Consider the following 17350-nt stretch of genomic DNA (forward strand, 5'->3'; position numbering starts at 1 on the left):
AGTAGACGGTTGGGGTTTCTGAGTTTGGTGGGAGAGAGGTATTACAGATCACTGGTAATCTGTAAGATTAGTTAATTTTCTTCATAGATCAATATCAAATCACTTGAAAAATACAAGATTAGTTTTTCTATCTTGTTAATAACTAACACAGTTTTATAGATGAGTGTCACTGATTGTTTCTATACGGCATTTTTTCACAAAGTGTAGTTTTCAAATAAATGTATTTACCTGTTGAGTGACACTTTCAGATCTCAAAAATATTGACTGCAAATAAATTACTGCACACACACACATACACACACACAGATCCTAATGATAGCTACCAGTTGTGTACATTTTCGTAACCTTAGCTTAAACTTTAACCTCCTATTACCTTGTTTTAACTTTAACTTCAAATCAGCCCCTGACCTCAAAATGACCCAGAATGAGAGCCAGCAAACTGCCCTCATCACCCTTTAAACTTTAGACTCTCTCCATATGTCTACTGCCAACTTCAATCAGGGATATTTCTTTAAAGGGGAGTTTCTGTATTTTCACCAGAACCTAAACAAAGAAGAGACACTTAAAGTTCTTATTTTTGCCACTGACGGGTTCAGGATTGACTTTATTTTACCTTATTAAACTTATTTACATCAAATAATAAACAGCCCTAACAACACTCTCTTCAAAGTAAAGCAGACTCCATTGACAAAAACACAGTCGCTCTTTGAGATCCAGGCTGATGCTATCTTTAAGAGCATTTTAGAAACAGTTTGTACCCATTGGTCATTAAGGCCCTATAATGTGAAAAATTACCACTTTAAAACTTCAGTTTCTCCAATAAATCATTGTTTAATGCTCTTATTTTGAAAGTTTTTATCTTTTTTAATAGAGCACATGCATATTCTAAAAAAATGAAAATGGAACCAAGTGTGATTGTTGTTCCGACTTATGGAAACAACTATTACACATTTCTTGTATGCACGTATGTCAGTGATCTCTACAGGACGGTTTAGGGCAAAGAACAGGACACATGAGTCTACTGCCTGTCAAGCTAAATAATGAGGTTTGAATCAGAGGAAATTCAGTCTGATCCCCGAGCTTTTGACTAATATAAAACTTGGAACAATACCCATCTGCAGCTGAGTGTGAGTGAAAGTTGAATTGGCCGCGCAGCTCCACTACTTCTGTTCACTTGGCAGCGCTCCGCATTTTGAGTGTAATGTTTCTTTTCAGCGCACAACAATAATTCAGTATTCTGCTGGAGACTCCACAGAGGGCTGAGAGCAGAAGTGCTCTGTCTGTGTGTGATCACTTGTGCATCGCTAAGCCAGTGTGCTGCGGTCTCTTTCACCTTTGGTTTGCTCCAGCAGCCTCCCTCCTTGTCTCTCTATGTCGCTGCTGTTTGTTTTGCTTGAGTCGCTCCAAAAATGGTGTGCCAAGTAGAGGGCCATTTGTTTGTGGCTTTGATTATGAATGAGCGATTTCCCTCTGGGGGAGCGGATGGTTAGCACCCTTGGGTTACAGCAGGTGTGTGTGGATGCTTACGTGTGTGAGAGAGTGCATCCTGAGTCAAAAGATAAAACAGGGCCATTAGGTAAAGCAGGTCTTTGGCCTTTGTTGCGTGTTTACGCCCTTATGTGTTTCAGTTAATAAATACAGCCTATTCTTTAAGAGCTGGATTTCTGCCTTTCATTTCTGTTTCTTTCCTGCCAGACAGAGAATTAGTCAATTTATCTCCCAGTTTGTCTGTTATGTTATATATATATATTCTTTGAGTGGGACAAAATGTCACTATAGCAAAAAAATAATCTCATGTGTGACAATTATCAAATCGCTGGTTTCAAATGGTTTCAAACAGTTCAGCGCTCGAAACAGATTTCAACAATGATTTGAATCATCGCTTCAGAAATATATACTCTTAACCCACCGACTTGAACACACAGTTTTAGAATTATTAGAGGCTAAATAGGCCTATATGTATTTTGTTCTGTTATGGTGATGATTTTCACTAGTTCCCAAACTTGTATGAGCTTGCTTTCGAAACTATTATCGTGATCGTTAACCCGCTCCGTGTGCTAGCAAAGAGCAAACATGCCAGAAAAACCTCTGGATTACTCTAGGAGGTTTGAAAGCTAACCCTATGTTGTTGTGTTTTTAAATTAATTTTAGCATTAGTTGAACCAAGCAGCAACCTCCAGTGTTGAAAAATGAAGTGCAAAATCCTGCAGTTTGTCGAGGGTCCACTTGAGGGTGGCTGCAGAAGCACCAGAATCCACTTAGAGTACACACCCAGTCATGAAAGCCTGTTTGTCGGCTCATGTCTTGATAAGAACACAATGTACGTGGGGATGAGTATTTTTTAAAAACTCATCTCTTTTTATTTTATGAAAGATAAGCAACAGGGCGCGTAGTTGACGTCATTGACAGGCGGTTGCGGTGTAACGGGTTTGTCAAGAGTCTTAAAACCCGCCTCAGCTCCACATCTCAGCTTGTCATTAGGTGGACTGAAAGTTAGGTTGAGATTTACATCATGGCCACAGATCGAGTGGACTCCAAAGCCCCCTGCAGTAACAGATGGGTGACGTCACATAGGCTTCGTCCATTTCATAGTAACAGTCTATGGTTGAATCACAGACACTAAGATGTTATTATCAGTGGAACACAATGGAATCTTGAAATTTGCCTGACAAAACAATTAATTATACATTGCTTAATGTACCAGTTATGACTGACTATCACCACAAAAATCAACATATTTGTAAATGTCACAAAGTCTTGTCCACATACCACACCAGGCAGCTGATGCTAGCTTTTCTGTTCTTTAGAAGAAGTGGACACACAAAAAAAAAAAAAAAATCAGACACAACTGCAGACTTTTCACTCTTTACCCTCTCTTGAATCCGTACAGATTAAATAGTCAAAGAATAATTTTAAAGACCATCCTAGCAGGGCAATGAAGTATCATGTGCAAACAGGGCCGATGTTAAACTGTAAACAGTAACAGCTGCTCAGAGCTTGGAGGTCAGGCTGCTGGAATATGGGTGCTTCAGGTCAGTTTGCACAACAGATGTTCACACACATACTGGTGCTGAAGTTCAAATACATTGATTCATAATTTATTCAAAGTAAGTTAAGTATTTCATTTATTTTAAGTTAACTTACATGGACTTTATGTACAAACATGAGATCTGTTTAGCGTTCACTTTACTGAGGGCTCCACTTCTTCCACTTTGTTTTCTCTTGTTTGATTGTGTTGATTTAGCTTTAATCAGCCTCTCATCCAAATCTAAGGAACTCCTCTGATTGGCGGCTGATTTGCATCTTCAACTGTGCTTGACTGCAGAGACGGAGTGTTTGTGAATGTTTGTCTTCTTTGAATGAGGTCAAGGTCAGATTTATTTATACCAAAGTGCTTTAAAGCAGCATTAAAAACACGAAGGAGGGTTAATAAAATCAGTCTTGAGGCATTTTTTTTTATATCATTCAAGAGATTCTGCGGTTCTAGTATTGTATGTGTATTGGGAGGCTAAATTCCCGGGTGTTGGTGCAGCGACGGAGAAGGCCCTGTCTCCAAACATTTTTGATGTGATGGTTAAAAGCTCCTGATCAGAAGATCTGAGGGGTCTGGCTGTACTGGGGATAGGAGCTCTGTAATATAGGTTGGTGCGAGGCCAGGAAGGGTTTTTCTTGCAAATACGAATATGAAGCAATTGCAGGAATGCTAGAAGGGTGTGATGTGTTCCCGTTTGTTCTGTCTCGATAGCAGTCTGGCTGCTGAATTCTTAACAAGTTGTAATTGACGTATTGGGGGCCTGGTAGATACCAAAACAAGGAGAGTTACAGTAGAGAAGATTAATTAGTGTGTATTTTCTGCAGTGGCTCTTTTTTTTATACCTATAAAAAATGAACACATGAAATAGATTCACTTCTTTAAAAACACTAATTTATCAAGTTGGGTTTAATCACAAAGGTAGAGGACCCAGGTGTAGACTATATGAATAATTTATTTCAACAAAAAGAAGAAAAAACAAAAGGCTTACTGTGATGAGTGAATTTAAGAACCAAAGAAAAAGTCAAAGTTCAACAAAGCAGGTGAAAACAGGTGAGGAAGAAGGGTTGAAGAACAAAGTGACAAAGACATCAGGAAGACTATCAAACAAAGTGGGGCAATATCAAAAAGCATGAAGAGAAACAAAAGAGGAAGGGAAAAAGCTACACAAGAGTGACATTAATAACCATTATGAAATTCATTACCTGACAAGGATCCTACATGACGTACTGTAATCTCCAGTTTGTTGACCTTCACAGCAACAGTGCAAAATATGTCACCCGTATGTGTTCATGCGTGTGTTCATCTTTGCACCTGTAGCCGAGTCAGAGTGCGCTAAGTGGTGATTCAGCCCTGTCCTGTGTGGCCGTTATCTCGGTCCCATTAGACCGTTGTAAGCAGCTTAAGTGTCCGTCCCCTTTTTGTAGGAGCTATCTGTCCATGACTTTAGCGTCCCAAGAGAGCAAATGGCACACCTCACCATCAAACGTAGCTCTCTGAAGCCTGGTCATCTGACATCTCTTTATGTTGCTCTTCACTTTAACATGAACGGGAAAGCCTTTGTTGGGCCCAAAATCAGCCTCAAGATAACATTTTGTAAGAATTGCGATCATTTCTGCAACAAAGCGTCCCGAATTTCTGTCTGTACTGTGCGTAGATCTGAAAATACCTGTTTGTTTGTAAATTAAGAGTTTGGGGTTAGTGTAGAGGCATAACAGGCTGTCGTCATGGTTACATGTACAATAGTTGATGTGGTTATTAGCGGAGTTCTATTGTAAGAAGCACTGAGTAAGAATAGTTCTGGTTTCTAGCTATTTTATCAAAAGCTTGAGCTGATGTCTAACCCCTTCTTCAGGGGGGTAGAGACAGATTTTGTGTGAAATTAATAAAAAAAATTATTCAGATCCAAGAAAAAAAAACCTATAATGATTAAGACATCTGATATATAATATTTTAAAGGGTGGCATTTGGCACCATGCTGGGCTCTTGGCAATAAAATCTGACGCCACATGCATCACATTAAATCTTCTTCTGCTGAAATAGGCTTAGTGCTCATTGCGCTCCTTTGTGGCAGCCTGCTGGAAGGGACTGCAAAGCTTTTAAACTCACAGACCCCTCTGGAGATGACGCCGCTCGCTCTCCACGTCGCCCCTCTCTGGATCCAAAAGTGTTCCTTTGATAAGCCTCTTTCATCCTCTTTCTTGCACTTCACTTCTTTACTTCTATAAGGCATCACTCCTCTTTTTTTTGTCTTTTTTTATTTCCATTTTCTTTCTTCTTTTCATTTTCCTACTCCTGATTTTTTTCAGTCTATTGCAATGTGTGACTCCAAAAAGAGACGCATTTGTAAGTGATTATTTTTGTCGGCAGATTAGGTTTTGGTCCTTTTGTGAACACTTAGGCTGCAGGATGGTGTGTGTGTGTGTGTGTGTATGTGTGATTGAGTACTAGGAGCTACAGTGTGTGTTCATGATGTTTTAAAAGAACACGTTACCCAGTACTACACTGTGGTTTGCAGTTTTGTTTAATAATAATTAATAATTTATTGATCTCGTGAGGGGAAATTCGTTTTTACACTCTGTCTAGTTAACATGTTACACAAACATAGGCTGAAATACACACACATGCACAAACAGGGTCCTATAGACATGCACCAATGGAGAGGTCTCAGAGTGAGGGAGCTGCCCACAGTGGGCGCTCCTGAGCTGGTGGGGGGGGTTGGGTGCCTTGCTTAAGGGCACCTTGGCAGTGCTCAGGAAGTGGACTGGCACTTCTCCAGCTACCAGACCGATTTCCGGACTTGGTCTGTGCCGGCACTTGAACCGGTGACCCTCCGATTCCTAACCCAAGTCCCTACAGACTGAACTACTGCTGCCCACAAATTGATTAAGCTATCATGCTTTGACACACAAACATTTAAAAGATAAACTCTGTTTAGTTTTGTTAGAAAAAATGGTAACATCATGATGCTGACAGTAACTCAACCTCAGAGTTGTATCTTAAATCCAGCTACCCTGTGATTTCAAAAAATGCCTTTAGAACATGAGTGTATCAACATGGACGGGCGGAGTGGGACTATTAGACAGAGGAAAAGTTTTTTTACGCTCTGGCAACAGCAGCTTTTCTTATATTAACAGTCTTCTTTCCGGGAGTCGTCTATCCCAGCCCCTCTTGCTTCCAACGTTATCACATCGGTCGTGATGATAAGTCAGGTATCACCGTGTCTGTCATGTCTGTTGGTCAAGTCAGTAATAATGGTAAATGGATTTGAGCTTGTATAGCGGTTCTCTGGTCTTCTAACTACACAAAGCACTTTCACACCGCATGTCAAACCTACCCATTCACACACTGGTGGCAGAGGCTGCTATATAGTGAGACCATCAGAAGTAACTAATCCCATTCATACACGGCACCGCCGACGAAGCAGAAGGCGCAATTTGGGGTTAAGTGTCTCGCCCGAGGACACATCGGACATGTTGCTGCAGGAGCTGGGGATCGAACCATCAACCTTCACGTTGAGGTTGAGAGACAACGACTCTACAAACTGAGCCATAGCCACCCCGTGGTTGTCTAATGTAACACTGGGACAATCGTAACAGGCAAAAGATTGTAGAGTCTGACCTCTGCATGTGAGGGGGAGAAGCAACAGAAGTGGGTGTGTCTGACAGTGCAGTTACATGGAGATCTTCAGTGGGCACAGAAGCACAAGTCTAAACATATTGTGACTTTAAAATCGGCTAATATAGTTAATCATACTCACATTAACAAGACACAAACTCTGATGGTGAAGTAAGACAAGGTGAACAGGACAACAGAAATTAACAGTCATATCCCGTATGCTGATTTTTTTTCACTTTACTTCATGTGCCATCTTCAGTTTTGTAGAATTCTCCGTCAGAGCTTACAGTTTTTAAACCTTTTAGCCTTTACTCTGCTTTTTTAGTCTCCTTTCTTATTTTTTCCCCCTCAGTTACACACCGCTGACAAACTTACCTGACATCTAAACGAGGTTATACGTGATTACAGTTAGTCCTACAAGATGAGTACTGTAGAGCCGCGTCTGTAGCAACTGTCTCTGTTTCTTAGCAACGGTTAGTTCTTATAAACAACAGAGTGCTATTAATGGATGGCAGACCGTTTCTATCCCTAATTGGCCAATCGGAAGCAAGTATTTTACACAGCGGTGTTATAAACGGAAATAAGTAATTGAACAGCACATGACTTAACCAAGTATCTGCCTTTGGTTTTAATAACCAGGAATTTATTGCCAAAAAATTAATGCAAATTTGAAAAAAATAAAAGCAGATATAGGCAAAGGTTTTTGGCGGAGATAGTGATTTAGTGGAACATATTTGTCTCTTTAAGCTATCCAGGTGCTACTATCAGACCAGAAGTAGCCTGCTCCTTCTTTATTTCTTTTATTGTTGCTCTAAACCCCTGATTCAGGCTGGAAGCTGCATGAGGCAGTCGTTGTTTAAGGGCCCTGTCCTTGGTCAGGGTTTATAGAAGGATGAAATATTCAGCATCCGACACAGTGCTCTGTGACCCGCTGAAGCACTCCACGAGAATTCACAAGCAACCTGGCTGTAAACCTCATCTGCCCTCATGTTTTACTCCACTTGTTCCTATTTTCTATTTGTTCATCTCTTTTCTCTCCTCGAGTGTTTTGCTTTGACTTTTTGAATAATCCTGTCCGACCCCTGTAAACTGTGGATGTGTGGTTTTTCAGGGTGCTTTGGTTGATTTATAGCATTTATTTTATAAACTTTTGTCTAAAGCCTGCATACATGTACAGGTTTAATAAGCAGCCTGTTGTCTTTTTACCTCTATGACACCATTAGGGTTTGATCAAATGTCAGTAAACACCGTCATTGTTTTTCTTTTTAAAAGACTTCCAGATGAAAGTTATAAAAAAAAAAAAAACATGCACACAAAAACACAGAAAGAAACAAGATTAATATGACTCCATCAGGGCAATGCAAACCCTCTTTAACGGCATGTTCAAAGTCTTGACATTATAATATTCCCTCCTCTTATCACATTTTATAATATTTCTTTTCTGTCCAGCTTGCAGCAGAAGTTCAATGTTTAATCTTTTGTTCCCTTCTGCCAGCCAACAATTTTCTTATCTGTGGTCTGAACTCCTGCAGGTTCACGTCAGCCATCTTGACACTTTAATGGTCTCAACAGCATGAACATAATTTCAAGATGAATATGGAAAAAAAAAAAAAAAGAACCTTTCACTCGGTTATTGTTCTTTAATTCCCTCAGATTACTGTTGAAATGAACATTTTCCACAAGTGCCCTTATGTTCTTGGACCACTGGGCCTTTTAGAAGCCGTGAAAATCCCATTATTCATTTTGAAAGCAGCATTACATATTTTTTTTTTGTTTTCTGAGAAAAAAAAAAGATTATTATTTTTTTTTTTTAACCTCCTTATGTTGCTGCAGAGCTTTCTGGTCATTAGAGACTTTCTCTTAGCGTAAAGGTCACAACTTTCCGCACAGCCAATTACTGTCCATCAACAAACGTATGTCTCTTTAGACAAGCAGCCTCGATGTGGTCAGAACGAGTAACAGAAAGAAAGAGTAAAATATTAAAATGACATGTGATTGTACACTGAATAGCTTGACATTTGAAAGCAGTGACTGACAGGGCCTGACAGTTTCAATTCACAGTGCTTTATTCTTTCTTCATAAAAATGCATTGATAACCGTGTTTGAACTTAATTGGCATGGTGTCTTACTCTGTCCGTTGTCAATTCCGATTTTGTTTTCCACTGAGCAGCACTGATTAATGTCACTCCAAGGAAAAATTAATTTCCATATGTTGGATTTAAAAAAGCTTGAAACTACTACGAAACAAAAGAATACACTAAACAAGGTGTACGTTATGTTATGGTGTGTTATTAGAGAGAAATCAAAATAACATCATCGTTTGACTCAGTGCAGATATTTTATTTTAATATATATTCACAAAACAAATATCGTTTTGGAGCGAGGTACAACAAAAGGTCACTCATTAGAGAAAGGGATTGTGCTACAGAGGTGGTATGACGAGTTTTTTTACAGACAGTGTGGTCACTGTTTTAAATATTATATATATATTTTTGCCGTATGTCTTTGGAAGTCGTTACTTCTTCTTACAAGCTCAATACTCATTTAACATCAAACACAGCCCACGGCTTTAAAATATGACACTGTAAGGACCTCTCATATGATTTCTGGATGCCCTTTGGTTTACATTTTTGATGATCCGTTACAGTCTAGTGTTGGGGATAAAAACAAAACAAGATGTCCTCCTGTGTTAGCAATCAGGGTTGATTGTTGTGTTGCTGTGTGTGTGTGTGTGTGTGTGTTGTGTGTGGGTGTGTTTGTTTGGATAACCGTTTCGGCATAAGCATGAAGCTTTTCTGTTCGTGTGAATGTGTGTGTGTTTGTGTGTGTGAAGCGGGTTAGGTGCTGGAAAAACGGAGAGCAGCTATGGCTAGACAGGACTGTCAAGGGAAATCACTACACAAGGAGCAGGGGGAAGACAATACCTTTAGCAAGGACCCACCTGACACACACACACACACACACACACACACACACAAAAACAAACAAACACACACGCACACTCTCTATAACAGTGAAATCCATCTTTGCAAAAACTCAGTCTTTGTTGAATGCTAATACATTTATTCTCGCTCTTTCTTCTTTCTTTTTCCCTCCTCAACTTTCGCCGCTATCTTGTGTTTTTCCAGATGTGACTCAGAGAACCGTTACCTTGGCAACCCCCTCAGAGGAACATGCTATTGTAAGTACCATGCCTCAGCTACACCTGCCTCCTTCATATACTCACAAACAGACGTGCAATTTAGAGCCAGAGTCCACTCCTTGATGCCATAACAATGTGTGTTCTGGGTTGTACAGAGGGAAGTAAGGTGCAAGGACAGCGTGCACTAACCCTGCTGGCTGTCCTGACTTAAGGTGAAGGCTAACTGCATTTAACTTGACACCAATTCATAGTTGAAGCAAGTGTCACTTTCGCTGCACAAAAGGATATCTGGTGATTTGGAACAAGTTGGCTGTATGATCAGCAACAAGGAATAACAGAGCAATTTAGCATTGTTACACTAATGACATTATACTTTACTCAATTTCTGTCTCTTCCATATCTAACAGTCACGCAAGAAGTTCATGTTTGTGTGGTTTTCTCTTTTACAGACAACAGGGCTCAAGTCATTTTAATAATGTTTGTGACATTGATAACTAAGATGGGGAAAAAAATCTAACTCTTGAAAACCAAAAAAATCAACAACCTTTTCTTTCTCTGCTGATGCCCCCTCAGCCCATTGTGTTGCCAACCCATATATTTCAGCTCATATTTCTGAAACCAAAACACTGAAGATGTCAATTTTCAGCGCATTTCATGAGCTCTGAGGAGGGTATGAACACAAAGCAGCATATTAATCTCTGTTTTGGCAGAGCACTGAGTGTTTGCAACATGCCAGGAGTTACTCAACACACAGATGGTCCTAATTGAATGTACATAAAAACATATTTCACACTCTCAGGATCATGGATACAGGAATAACTGGAGTTTTCCATGTAAACATGAAAAAAGATAAAAGACAGGATGATTAGAAGTTCATTCAAGCAGTCATAGATATAATATATACTGGTGTAAAACATGACACAATAAGCATTAGAATAATAACAACTTTGTGTCACTGATTCTTACAAAGATTGTATTCTTTTTGGAGAGAAAAGGGATATCAAGGGGGAAAGAGAGCATATTATTTTCAAGGTCTTTGTTTGTGAGTTTCCAGATGCTTTCAGGGTTCAAGTTGACTTATCTCATTTACAACAAATTGCTGGTTTTCCTTTTCCAAGACCAGACGAAGGAGGAATGCTGCAGTCCAAACAGATGTTTGGTGGCTCTCTCTCTCGCTCTCTCTCTGTCTCTCTCTCTGTCTATCTCTCTTGTTCTCTCTCTCTCTCTCTCTCACTTTGAAACAAACACACACAAAACACACGCATTCAGTTTCTGAATTGCCATCATCAGTTTAAACATTATAACCCACTGGAATAAAAATGTAAGTCCTGTCAATGTCAAAAGCCCTCTACCTTGAGTGGGGCTATTATTGTTTCAATGAGGGAGGCTAGAAAGGGTAGAGCAATCAGAGGAGTCATGCCACAGACTCCTCGGTCACCTAAAATATGCCTTTGATCACAGAAACAAATGCTGTTCAAGAATTTGATTCAGCGTGGGTTCACCTTCATGCCAGCAAAACTTGTCTTATTAAAGTGCCAATTATAGCATGTTCCTTTCAAAACCCAGATTCAAGAATTCAAACTGACCCACTGAGAAGACATCATCTTTACTATATTCATGGTCTGCAACAATTCAACTAAAATAAGAGGACATCAATAACCAGCTTTTTATGCAAACAAGAAATACAGTTTTGCGTATGTGATATCCTCCATAGTTAGTCGCATTTGAGATACAGTTGATCATTTTATTGGTAATTTCATTGTTGGTAAGATTTCTACCTGTTGGATTGAAAACTGAGGTTTGAAGGCACTAGATGGCACCAATGCAATGTCCTCATCCAGTATTGTTAAGGGCTTTTGATGATGTAAATGCATACAGTCAAGACATGGATTGAATAGCTTTTTAACTGTAAGTACACGTGTCCAGCATATCGCCATGGCTGCAGCTAATCCAGTCATTTGCCGATGTATTTTCCCACATTATGGTCTGTCATTAATGTGTCATTATCGTCTCTGCTGTACATACGAAATGGGGTTAGCTTTGTTTGATTAAGAGCAAGCACGCTCAGAGGCACACGCATGAACGGACACGCACACACATGCAGGGTGGTATTATGGTTGAAGTAGTGATTTTAAAGCTGCCCATTTCCACGTGCTTAGCCAGCAAAGTGATTTAGGTCAACATTATGCTTAAATGTCATTGGAAGGAAGGTGCAGATAAGTGAAGCTTTATCTCTTGCCATTTAAATATACACACAGATTATACGAGAGGCAGATCTCTTCTCGATGAAGATTTCAGGAGAATTACAGGAGAAGTTTGAGGAATCTTCACTAAGTTTAGATGTTGAAAAGCTACCAAACAGCTGACTGCAGTGAGATTATCTGGGATGTGTAGAGTTTATTCTTTCAGTATTATCTTATGGACATGTAGGGCAAAACTGCAAAATGAAATGAAATACACTTTATATGTAAGCTGTGCCCCATATTTAGGGCCCTCCACCCACACAGAATCCAACAGAAAACTGAGGAAAAAATGCCCAGGTCTCCTTTAAGCTCAGAACATAGCTTAATTCTTCACATATTTGGAAGGCAGTGGATTTTCTAAATCAATCTCATGCTGGTCACTCAAATATCTCTTACTTATGAATATGTGTAGATGACTACCAATGGCTGGATTCATAGTAGAGGTTTTACATTTTCCTCCTCTCTGCTTCTCTGTCTGCCCTTTGTCATCAGATGGTTTGATCTGAAGTAGTAAGTAGTAGTGAAGTAGTTACACACTGTCTAGTGTTATGTGTGTTTGAAGGAACAGTAGCAGTTGAGTTTTGCTTTTCCTTGATCTTTCATTTCAGAGTAAGAGGTTGTATGCTATAGGCTGAGAAAACTTTACGATACTTCAGATCCTCCGCGGTGAGATTCCAGACACTTAAAAAGCTGATGTTGGTTTTATCTGTATTTTTAATCAACACGTCTTGAAGAAGCAAAACAAAACAAGCTTTGGATTTCAAGATTTTGTAAGTGCATGGGAGCAGAAATGGAGCTTTGAGATGTTATGCACAATGCCCACTTACTGCTCCCCCACCCAAAGCTGCCCTAGTCTGCTCTGCTCAATATTGCTTCTTGCTCAACTCAGATGTTATCTCTTTCCATTTAAAATTGCTCATCGCTGGGTTCAAAAATGATTACCCAACCTATCCACATAAGGTGGTTTACAATACAACAATATTCTAATCTGTTAGTGTTGTAGAAAACTAGCTGTCGGTCTTATCTCTTATTAAGTGATTTTTTTTTTTTTTAGAAACTCCTTCAATGTCATGATTGAAATTCTGGCAACTCTTGTTTTCTTAATTTCATTAGGATTTATATTCCACAGTTTAGCTCCCTTTGAACTCAAGGATGTCTGGCCAAAGGAGGCCCTCCAGCATGGTACTTTACAGTTCCTGGCTGTGGCATTCCTGGTTAAAGATCCAAGGGCCTGTAAGGCTTGCACCATGTCACAGAGAACCCAAAGAGCCTGGCCATGTAAACCCTTGCACATAAGATTGGCCTTTGCAAAGACAATTTAGTTGTCAAAGCCTAGGATTGTTAGGTCTCTCAGGACATGTCAATGGTTGGACCATATAGGCTGTTTGTCCAATATTTGTTTTTGCACGATGTAACCTCCCTAAAAGTTTTGTGACGGATGGACTTGGCATGTGACAATGAAGTGACACAGTAGCTGAGGTGTGAGAGAACCATGGAGTGCAAAAATAGTTTTTGCTGCATGGTAGAATAGAATACAAATCCCATCTTTATCTCATTTGATCGCTACATGTTGTAATTGTAATATGTTTCTTCGTAACATACTGCAAAAGAGCAAAAAAAACAACCACAACTTGTCATGAAGGAACAGTAATCCATGTTGGAGAACAGTTTCATCAGACGAGATATTTGAGCATCCCGCTTTGACTGCAGCATTCCTCATCTCACTCGGGGATAAAGTGCAGAGAGCGGTGCTTTGGTTCAGTTAGCGCTGTCATATTGAACCACCAGTCAATTGATGAAAAGCAACTTTGCTGTTTAATGAGTTTGGCCCGCAGTCAGGCTAGCATTTATGAGCAGGCATCACCAGGACAACGCTTTAATGAACCACTGTCATCTCCCATCACAGTCAGCTACAAGGGATGTCTAATTAGGGACGGCCACCAAGTGTTCCACCACGTCCACTTGAGAGACCAGCAGTCAGCTGAATTACCGGCTAACACCAGTCGGTCCACTCTCAGCACTGCTTGCTGCCTTAAGGCATGCTGGGAAAGCTTAGTCAGGCCGAACAACAGTGGCTCCAATATTTACTGACAGCCTCACAATTAAAACACCAATTAGTAAAGGACTCGTCAAAATGGCGCTGAGTAACGGCCCCATGTACAAAAAAATAGAGGAAATAGATGCAGATTTATTGGTCATATCCGTGATTGCTTCTAGATATTATTGAAATTCATCTTCTAAGAGTAAAATTATTTCAAAGTCAAATACAATCCAAGCTAGAGAATTTTGGGGCCAGTTCAAACCTCAAAGTGGTCTCATGGCAGTGATCAGTAGTCAACAACACTGCTGGCCTCAGGCCGTTCATTAGACCACGATCTGGCATCAGTCCAGGATGACTCAACGTTTGCTGACAGGCACTATGTCTGGACGCCTATCCAGCTCGGAATAATTGGTCCTATCAGGCCAAAAAGCTCTTTTGCAAGTGAACGATTGCCCTGGTAGACTATTAAATATTCTGATTGATTAAAGATCAGATTGCATAAGTTTCAAAATTAGTTGCAATCCGTGTTAATATGTGACACATCGGGATTGCACACAACCACTGGATAAAAGACGTGTGTCCATTGGCTTTTAAAAGAGATTCACAAGAAAAAACAAAATCATATAAACAATGCAATCTGTAACTTTGGTGCTACAGTATGTTATCACTAATTAACTAACTCATCTTTACTATGCTTTTCAAAAAGGGTTAAAGAGGAAACCCTTGACTACATTGACTTGAGCAGAGGTTGTTGTTCTTGCTTTAGATACATAATGTTGTAAGTTTAAAAAAAAGATTCAAATTTGTCTTGTTTTTAACTTTTTTTGTGAGCTTTTGATTTCAAGGAACACGCTTTCTCTGTTTTTGTTCATTGAATGGGAAAAGTATAGAGAAACACATACTTGTATGTTGTACAAGTACAAGTGAAGCTAATTCAGACAGCAATCACTTGATGTATAATCTGATAAACAAATGCAGATGGCTACAGAAGTAGTTGGCAACTTTTTTGTATCAGAATAGTTGTGGTCTCTGTTCATAGTCTTGAGTAGTATAAAAGTCAAATGGAGAACAAAAGAAGAGAAATACTTGGCAGATTTGTGATCCTGGAAACCATCAGCCATTAGCATAGCTATTTAGCTATTAATTAATCTCTATAAATGAATATTTACTAATGAGTGCATTTACAATCTCTCTCAGCTATCCCCTCTCAACTCCAAGGCCTTCAGTCAGCAGTCAGTCTCTACACATTGACCAGTCAGGTCGGACAGTGGAGCAGTGTTGTCCTCGTGTTTACCTCCCTTGCTTTAAGCTGTTCTCTCAGCGAGGTGATGCTGCAGTGTTTGGCCTGCGTTCCGTCAGGCAGGTGTTGCAAATGGGAAATAACGAGTTGTTAACAAGCATTAAATGAAACCTCAGCGAGAGATTGTGACAAACTGACATTGTAGGTGAGTTCACGCTTGTTGGGGGATTTCTATCCAAAGTTGACGACTGGAATATCAGATTAGGTTACGGATGAGGGCTTTCCATTCTGCCTTCTCATTTCCCATCACAGTGTTTTGTCTCATACGGGCTTATTCAGTTTATATCATTTATTATGGTAATAAAATCACCCGTCTGTGAACCTGAGACATTGACATGGACTATTTCTGTTCCATATATTTTGGGGGTCGTTAAAACCTTTACTGACTACTTGATTTGATTCAACCAGGGTGATAATTCTAGTGCCTGTGATTGAGATTGTCTAAGAGAAACTGCTTTCAAATGTCTCAGATGGGAGCCATAATTAGCTGAGGTGAACTTTTAAACCTTGCTGATGCTGTTGCTCCCAACAGCCTTGAAATCAACAGCAAAGAAATTGCACGGTAACGCATTTAAGCTTTTTCATGCTGCACTTATTTGGTTAACCACGTAGACACATACAATCATGTAAACAATCTAAAATACATAGACACAGACAGGTAGATGTGTAGAACTAAAGTTAAAGGCATGCAAGTGTACAGACGTGTACACAGAGAGATATGTCACAAACATATTCTAGATGTACACACATACTAGTCTCTATCCCCTTTAAGATGTATAAAAAACTTGAAATACTCTGAAGTTGTACTTACGACCCTTTTGGGATAAACAACTGAGCAGCAGCAGTGCAGATCTGCCTGGAAGGGAGGGAGGGTTGGAAGAGATGTTAAGAAAAATTATTGTCTTTGATCTGATGATATCTGCTGTTCGGGCTAAGTTGCCATGAAGTCTGAACAAAACAAGACTGTTTGTCAAACGTAATTCGCTTTCGTCTTGGTGACGCCCCAGGACTGTACAGCTGAAAGGAAGGTGATAACTAAACATCTCTTTCTCTCTCTTCATATCATGACACTAAACTCTTTTTTCTCTAAGTTGAAACGATCCTACAGTGTCTCAGCTGAATAGTGCCACTTGGTGACTACAGTAATAGACTTACTTGAACCGTCCTTTTATTTTTTTTTCCAGGAACACTCGTACAGTTTCTGATATGTGTGACTGTCCTCCTACCGAAACCACAGTCCTCATCCAGCTCGACGACTGAACGGCTTCTTTGAAGAGCTTAAAAGAGATATCATTTTGGATGATTAGTTGAAATGGAGGCTTTCACGGTGGTGCAGTGGACAGTGCTGTCGCCTCAGAGCAAGAAGATTCCTAATTTGAATCCACCGTCAGACGGGGCATTTCTGTGTGGAGTTGGCTGTATGGGTTACCTCTGGGCACTGTGGCTTCCTCCCACTGTCCAAAGACATGCCCATTATGTTGATTTGCCACTCTAAGTGAAAGATTTGTGATTGACTGGTGACCAGTCTAGGGTGTACCCTGCCTCTCGCCCAATGACAGCTGTGATCAGCTCCAGCACCTCGACCTGCGACCCCGAGCAGGTCGAGGTGGTTTCGATAATGGATGGAGGTGCTATAGATCTATTACCACGAATAAGCTGCCAGTCTATTGCTGTAACCATCCTTTTCTTCTTAAGAGTCAAATATGATTTTTCATAATATTGTTTTAACTTTCTTAGTGAGTTCAGCAGTACACCACACTCCTATATAGGCCTCCCTGAGCTACATGTGTAACCTGTAAGACTTGCATGTATCAGAGATTTTGAAAACATGCAGCTGTTGACTGAATATCAGAATATTTCCACTTAATATCAAGTCACGTCACCATTATCCCATGCATTGAATGTATTATTATAAGGGTCAGCTAATGAGGTAGCGTTAGACAGCTCTACTTGCAGCTTTCAAAATTTGCTCTCT

General features: G+C 39.9%; 1 protein-coding gene across 3 annotated transcripts in view; it reads left to right on the plus strand.

The window, feature by feature from the left end:
- Positions 1 to 17350, plus strand: part of atrnl1a (attractin-like 1a) — a 250418-nt gene that overhangs the window by 98533 nt on the left and 134535 nt on the right. For all 3 annotated transcript variants that reach the window (XM_065959689.1, XM_029278333.2, XM_065959690.1), the window contains one exon: positions 9778 to 9830. In XM_065959689.1, coding sequence (XP_065815761.1) covers positions 9778 to 9830 — 53 coding nt within the window. The remainder of the gene's footprint in view (positions 1 to 9777; positions 9831 to 17350) is intronic.

Source organism: Labrus bergylta, chromosome 10, assembly GCF_963930695.1.
Source record: "Labrus bergylta chromosome 10, fLabBer1.1, whole genome shotgun sequence".
Lineage (NCBI taxonomy): Eukaryota > Metazoa > Chordata > Actinopteri > Labriformes > Labridae > Labrus > Labrus bergylta.